This window comes from Dipodomys ordii, unplaced genomic scaffold (genome assembly GCF_000151885.1).
Source record: "Dipodomys ordii isolate 6190 unplaced genomic scaffold, Dord_2.0 Scaffold42, whole genome shotgun sequence".
Classification (NCBI taxonomy): Eukaryota; Metazoa; Chordata; class Mammalia; order Rodentia; family Heteromyidae; genus Dipodomys; species Dipodomys ordii.
The window spans coordinates 2,679,266-2,686,611 of record NW_012267258.1 but is presented as its reverse complement, the minus strand read 5'-3'; the positions used below and the strand labels follow the sequence as shown (position 1 = coordinate 2,686,611).

The window sequence follows — 7,346 nt, the reverse complement described above, 5'->3', positions numbered from 1 at the left end:
CCCCCGGGTGCTGAGTCCCCGCGCCCCGGAGGGATGGGGCGGACTGCCTCGGCCGCCTAAGATGCCGGCCATGAGGGGGCTCCTGGCTCCGCAGAACACCTTCCTGGACACCATCGCCACGCGCTTCGACGGCACGCGTGAGTCCGACCCTAGCCCCCCCTGAACCCCGGGAAAGCCGCCCTCCCGCGTCAGGATTCCCGCCAGCCTGGAACCCCCCCCAACACGTCAGTTGGGGCTCCCTCGGTTCTCACCTTTTCTCCCCTTCCTCGCCCCTCCTGAGGCTGGGACCGCGGTCTCCTTCCAAGCAGGCGCCCATTTCCTGCTCCCCTCCCCACCCCCACGAAGGATTCAGGGTCAACCCTGCTCCTGGCGAGTAGACTGGGCTGGAAGGAGATGGCCCTGAGTGTAGGGCCGGCGGGGGAAGCTCTCTGTACCCGGGGGTGTGAACGTGGACCTTAGCAAGCTGACCCGCCCCTTCCTCTTATCTGGCACAGTTGCAAGAACTATATACCCTTGGACTGGTCTCGGGGCAGGGAAGGACGGGGGGGGGGGCTGGGTGGTGGCTGAACTGTGCTCACTAGAGCTCACCAACAGCGCAGAGACCTCAAATAATAAATAAATAAATAAAATACAGATTTAGAAAAGAGGTTTTTGCAAAGGAAGATAGAGTAGGCGGGACTCAGGAGAATACCATTTGTCCAAGCCCTTCTCTCAGCCTAAACACACCGGTCTGGGGGAACCTATCCAGCCCCAAAGAAGATGAGCTTAGGGACCCCCACCAAGACTAAGGAAGTTGGAAGAAGGTGACTTGAGCGTCTGCATCCCAGTCTTCGGGGGGCTTAGAGCACAAGGAAAGAATGAAAACTGGGATTCTTCCTTCTCTTCCTCTAGCACATTTAACCCTGGTGGACTTCACAGCTACCTAGTGTCCTCTAGGGTCTTCTATTCATGATAGGGGATGGTAGTCCATCACTGAGTTCTTCTCCAGCCTCCTCCTCCAATGGCTTTGCTAGCAGTGCTTGGTGTTTGCAGTGTGCTGATTCAGCACCCCCTGCCCCCTAATACATGCCTGGCTCCAGGCTCTGATGTTCAGTCTCCACTGCTTCTTGATTATGTTCACTAGTTCCTGAGCCAGGTCAGGCAGCTAAGATACAAACAGGAAAGACAGAATGGACAGTGGCCTGGGTTATCTCCCAGTCTAGGAGGGTCCTAATGGGAGGAACTATACATCTATCCTGGTTATCTGGCCTGGGAGAAGTAGAAGTGGGCTGAGATGAGCCTAGAGCAGGTGGTACAGCCCTCTGGGCATCCCTGGGCCCATCCCTTACCCAGACTGCCCAGGACACAGTCTCAGGATACAATGCCCATACAGGGCTATATTCATTGGTGTGCATTCATATAACTGATAGATTCATACATGTGTGGCTAGGAGCAGGCCCCTGCAGGGCACTAACACGCAGATAATGCTCCAAGCGCCATTCCTAAACAACTGCCAAACCTACACCCAGTATTCCTGGGGTGTAAAACCCACTCACACTTTGGTTGCAGGCAAGGGAAGGTGCCTCATATATACCTCATCTGAAAGGTGCTCTCTTGCAGACAGTAACTTCGTACTGGGCAACGCCCAGGTGGCAGGGCTCTTCCCTGTGGTCTACTGCTCTGATGGCTTCTGTGACCTCACGGGCTTCTCCCGGGCTGAGGTCATGCAGCGGGGCTGTGCCTGTTCTTTCCTCTATGGGCCAGACACCAGTGAGCTGGTCCGCCAACAGATCCGAAAGGCTTTGGATGAACACAAGGAATTCAAGGCGGAACTGATCCTGTACCGGAAAAGTGGTGAGGAGCCACCTCATAGGCTTGATTCACCTTCACTGTGTTACCCAGCTGGGCACACATCTCATTTACTATCCCTCCTCCTTTCCTTCCCATCTTCCCATGCACCTATCCACCCTTCCATCCTCTTTTTCTACCCGACTTGCTCTTAGTCATCCTCACCCTAGTTTCAGCCTCCAGTCAGTTCTAAACTTAAGTTTCCCACATCCAACAGAGAAGCATCCCTAAGTCCCTATCCCAACAGAACACAGATCCCTTCTATCAAGCTCTGGCCCCTATGAATCCAGGCTGATGCTTCTCCCCATGAAGTCCTTCCCCTGCTGTGTCTTGCCCAGGATGTTAGTGGAGTGAGGACTTCTGTCACCTAAGGTGGGGCTGAGAAGGAGAATGTACTGAATGTGTCTCTGTGCCTAGGGCTTCCATTCTGGTGTCTTCTGGATGTGATACCCATAAAGAATGAGAAGGGGGAGGTGGCCCTCTTCTTGGTCTCTCATAAGGACATCACTGAAACCAAGAACCGAGGGGGCCCCGACAAGTGGAAGGAGACAGGTGGGTGCATGTGGGTGTTGGTCTAGTTGCTGTAACTGGGTGTTGGGGTACCTCAGGCCTGGGCAAGCCTGTGGCACCCAGCCTGGGCTTGTGAGTCTCTCTCCCCTGTGGTGCTCACTGAGTCCCATTCTGGCTATCTGAGACACGCAGGCTTCTCTCGTCTCTGCATGCCCAGGGGTGGGAATCTTTTTTTCTACATAGATGAGTTCAGACAACATTGGAGTTTCTAAGATAACTTAACAAACTGGGTGCTGGAGGCTTACTTCTGTGATCCTAGCTATTCAGGAGGCTGAGATCTGAGGATCGAGTTTCAAAGCCAGCCCAGGCAGGAAAGGCCATGAGACTCTTATTAGAAGTGAACCTGTGGATCAAGTGTTAGAGAGTTAGCCTTGAGCACAAAAGGTTGGGTACAGTACCTAAGCCCTGAGTTCAAGCCCCAGGACCGGCACCATAAAAAAAAAAGTTGTTAAGTCTCTTCCTTTTTTTTTTTTTTGGTTGGTCGTGGGGCTTGAACTCTGGGCCTGGGCGCTGTCCCTCAGCTCTTCAGCTCAAGGTGAGCGCTGTACCCCTTGAGCCACAGCGCCACTTCCTAACTTGTTAAAAACTGAAAACAAAGCCGGGCGCAGGTGGCTCATGCCTGTAATCCTAGCTACTCAGGAGGCTGAGATCTGAGAATCTCAGTTCAAAGCCAGCCCGGGTAGGAAAGACCATGAGACTCCTATCTCCAATAAACCACTAGAAAACCGGAAGTGGCGCTGTAGCTCAAGTGGTAGAGCGCTCGCCTTAGCTGAAGAGCTGAGGGACAGCGCCCAGGCCCAGAGTTCAAGCTCCATGACCTACAAAAAAAAAAAAAAAAAAAAACTGAAAACAAATTCCACAATATCTTTGAAACACCCCTTCCCCACCGTTTAGTGAGGCTAAGCACAGATGTATGTGGCTCCCTTTCTCCATGGGAGAAGCCCTAGCTAAAATCCTCTTTTAAATTCTTGTGGTCTTTCTCCTCTCTATCCTCCAAGGGTTAGGGTAGGCCTCTGGGCAGGTTACAGAGCTGTTGTCAGACACTGCTCCAAGCCTCTTTTGCTGCCTGAAGATTCTGGGGGTACTCTCCCTTTCTGTTCCTAGAAGGTCAATCTTCAGTCTCTCCCTTTGATTCCTGCACCTGGATCCTGGGCTCCTTTCCTGAGCTCCCATACTTCTGTTGCCAGCCTTCTACTAGCTCTGCATCCCTTCCCTCCTCCACATCCCTCCCCCAGATCCCTCTTCATAGATATCCTCACTTGCCTGGCCAGGTCTAAACTCTCCTTCTGGAAGCAGGCCATAGTGTCCATAAGCACCTCATAGGATTGCCCATTGCTTTGGTTGGCAAGTGACCCAGTAAGGAATGCCTAAAGCCCCAACTCTAAACAGACAAAATGGTCATGGAACCAGGCTGACTGATTTTATGGAACAGCAATTGATGTTCTACACCTGAGATCCTACCCTTTCTCTTTATGGGCCTGTCTTTTGCAGGTGGTGGCCGGCGCCGATATGGTCGCGCAGGAGCCAAAGGTTTTAATGCCAATCGGCGGCGGAGCCGGGCTGTGCTCTACCACCTGTCTGGTCACTTGCAGAAGCAGCCCAAGGGCAAGCACAAGCTCAATAAGGTGGATTGAGCACCAGGGTGTGTGTTTGGGTTTGGGGATAGGTGAAGGAAGATGGGGAAGGGGAACCAAGTCCACTGCAGAGGGATTACCCAGAGGGCTCCTCAGGTCCAGCATTCAGGGTGAGACTAAGGGCGAAGGAATGTCAGGGAATGACATCTGATCCATCATGTCTTGGATTGATGGGCCTTTGTTCAATCCTGGCACCACCTAAGGCCAGCTGTTTGACTTCAGCGAAGCCTGAAGCCTGGTCCTCAGTTTTCAGATCTTTGAAATGGGGTATCTAATGAGTATATCAGGGATTGCTCTGGGAGTGCAGGAAGAGAATAAAGATGGATGTCCATCTTGCCCAGTGTCTAAACTCAACCTCTGCCAATACCCTTTCCTGCCTGCCTGGACTGGCCATGCTTCACTCAGGGAGTGTTTGGAGAGAAGCCAAACTTACCCGAGTACAAAGTTGCTGCCATCCGGAAGTCACCCTTCATCCTGCTGCACTGTGGGGCACTGAGAGCCACCTGGGACGGCTTCATCCTGCTTGCCACACTCTATGTGGCTGTCACCGTGCCCTACAGCGTCTGTGTGAGCACAGCTCGGGAGCCCAGCGCCGCGCGGGGCCCGCCCAGTGTCTGCGACCTTGCCGTGGAGGTCCTTTTCATCCTTGGTACGTGTGTTCTGTATCTTCTACCCCACCCCATGCCAGGCACTCTTGGGCTTTGATGGGGGACTATCTATATGATTTTCAGTACCCCACAGTGCCTCCTGTTTGTGGCCCATGAGCCTTAAAATCAGACCTTAATTCCAAACATGTCTCTGCTTCCAATGTGTTATAAGATCTTGGTCTAGTCATAGCTTCTACAAGCCTCAGTTTCGCCTTCTGTAAAATAGGCATAGCAGTATGTGCCTACTAGAGTTACTGTAACAACTTCAGGTCATGTGTGTAAAGAGCCTGCAATGGGGTTAAGAATTAAGCAAAAGCTGGGCTCTGGTGGCTCAAATCTGTAATCCTGTCTAGTTAGGAGGCTGAGATCTGAGGATCTCAGTTTGTAGCCATCCACAAGCCTCCTATGTCCAATTAACAACCCCAGAAAAACTAGAATTGGAGCTATGGCTCTACTTCCAAAAAAAAAATGGTAGAACTGTGGCTTTAGTGGTAGAGTGCCAATCTAAGAGACAATTCTGAGGCCCTGAGTTCAAGCCCACCCACCCACACACACAGTGAGCAGGTTCCTTGTGATAAAGCTCTGCTTACTATCTCTGCTTACTAACATCCACTTGGATTCCCCACAGATATTGTGCTGAATTTCCGCACCACATTTGTATCTAAGTCAGGCCAGGTGATATTTGCCCCAAAGTCCATTTGTCTCCACTATGTCACTACCTGGTTCTTGCTGGACGTCATCGCCGCTCTACCCTTTGACCTGCTACATGCCTTCAAAGTCAACGTGGTCAGTATGGCTGGGCTAGGTGGGTGGGCTTTGGGTTGATACAGAGCTGGCCTGACATGACCTCTCTCCCCCTATCTCAGTACTTTGGGGCCCACCTGCTGAAGACCGTGCGCCTACTGCGCCTGCTGCGCCTGCTGCCACGGCTGGACCGGTACTCTCAGTACAGTGCTGTAGTACTAACCCTGCTCATGGCTGTGTTTGCCCTGCTTGCCCACTGGGTGGCCTGCGTCTGGTTCTACATAGGCCAACGGGAGATTGAGAGCAGCGAATCGGAACTTCCAGAAATTGGTACTGAGGCAGTGGGGGTGGGAGCTTTCATGCCAGAGGAGTGATGCCAGTGTCTGTCAAGGAGTGTGCAAGTGTGTGTGATGGCCACCATTATTACATGGTGACTGCTATGGCGATAGCTCGGCAGGCTTCGTGGGGAGCCCCCGTCACCCATCATGTCCTCTTGGTGATCCAACCTTTCTCACATTCCTTAAGCTCTGGCCCAGCTGTGAAGGACACCCCAGGAGCTGCAGCATTCACAGCTTCCTCTGATGCCACTTTCTCTCAAGCTTGTCCCCTACTCCCTTGGCTTCCCAGGCCCTGGTCCTACTTTTGTCTCCTGGAACCCACATCTGTCTCCCTGGAGCACCAACAGCCACTTCCTCCTTGAGCCTAAAAGGCAGCCTTTTCTGCATCCCCAGCATCTTCTCTCTCCTTCATTTCACCTCCACTGCTGCGGCTCCTCCCTCTGCTCACCACCCACTCAGCCTTAACTCCTGCTAAGAGGGCTTCCACCCCCACCTCTCGCTCTAGAATGTCTCCGGAAGGTTGTGATGACCTTCTGGGGCCAAACTTTGGTTCTTGGTGAAGTTGCTATAGCACCCAAACCTGCCAGCCACATATTCCTCTTGCCATGTGAGGTGTAGCCCAGGGCTGAGCTCATCTGAGTTCCATGGACTCCTGAAGGCTTTCTTTCTCACCTGTCTTTTTCCCTGGCCATCCCACCAAGATATACTATAGAAATCTCTCTCTCTCCTTACCTCCTTTCCCTAATCAGAACCATGTTGTTCCAGCTATTTCCAAGCCCTTCCACACTATGTCAGCTTCATAGTAACTGACAGTTTTTACCTGCTCAGGTGTGCTCCTTGGTGGGAGTCAATCTTGGAAACCCATTCTCATCAGTTCCCCCAGGATGCCAAGGCACCTGTGAATCCTTTCCTCTTGCCACATGCTCAGAGACTTGCAGATGCCCAGAGGGCCCACTTGGCTATTCCTCTGAGGGCTCTAGTTGCTGAGCATGCAGAAACCCAGACACTCTGGCAATGTCAGTTCCTTGGCACCTATCCTTCCCAGAGGTACTCTGTAGTGGAGGCTGCTGTGGGGTCAGCATATTTCCTGACCTCTCACTGTCTCCTCCCAACTTACCTGGCACACCAAATTCCCAGGTTAGCCCGCCCTCACCCCCTACAATAGGCACAGACACTCTGGCTCTTGAGATTACAAGGTTCCTTTGTTTCCACTATTGCATGGGGTTTGCTGATCTGATAGCAAGAATAGGACACTGTGTCAAACTCCTATAATCCCAGCTACTTGGTAAGCTGAGGCAGGAAAGTTCAAGGCCAGCCTGGGCAACTTAGGGACACCTTGTCTCAAAGAGGCCAGAGATAGGGGCTGTGAAGGTGGCTCAGTGGTAGAGTGCTTGCCTTGCATGCATGAGGCCCTGGGTTCCATTCCTCAGCACCACATAAGCAGAAAAAAAGCCAAAAGTGGCGCTGTGGCTCAAGTGGTAGAGTGCTAGCCTTGAGCTGAAGAGCTGAGGGGCAGCACCCAGGCCCTTGCTTGGCCCTGGATTCAATCATCAATACGAGGAGGAGGAGGAGGAGGAGGAGGAGGA

At 52.5% G+C, this 7,346-nt stretch overlaps 1 protein-coding gene across 2 annotated transcripts in view; it reads left to right on the top strand.

Moving 5' to 3' along the window:
• Nucleotide 1: 1 nt before the first annotated feature.
• Kcnh3 (potassium channel, voltage gated eag related subfamily H, member 3) overlaps nucleotides 2-7,346 on the top strand; it is a 17,845-nt gene continuing 10,500 nt past the window's right edge. The window contains exons 1-7 of one of the 2 annotated variants that reach the window (XM_013018745.1): nucleotides 2-137; nucleotides 1,604-1,833; nucleotides 2,245-2,379; nucleotides 3,889-4,022; nucleotides 4,437-4,680; nucleotides 5,307-5,464; nucleotides 5,545-5,752. In XM_013018745.1, coding sequence (XP_012874199.1) covers nucleotides 1,704-1,833; nucleotides 2,245-2,379; nucleotides 3,889-4,022; nucleotides 4,437-4,680; nucleotides 5,307-5,464; nucleotides 5,545-5,752 — 1,009 coding nt within the window. In that variant the 5' untranslated portion in view covers nucleotides 2-137; nucleotides 1,604-1,703. Of the gene's footprint in view, nucleotides 138-1,599; nucleotides 1,834-2,244; nucleotides 2,380-3,888; nucleotides 4,023-4,436; nucleotides 4,681-5,306; nucleotides 5,465-5,544; nucleotides 5,753-7,346 lie in introns of both variants that reach the window. The other variant, XM_013018744.1, reaches the window with a different exon arrangement.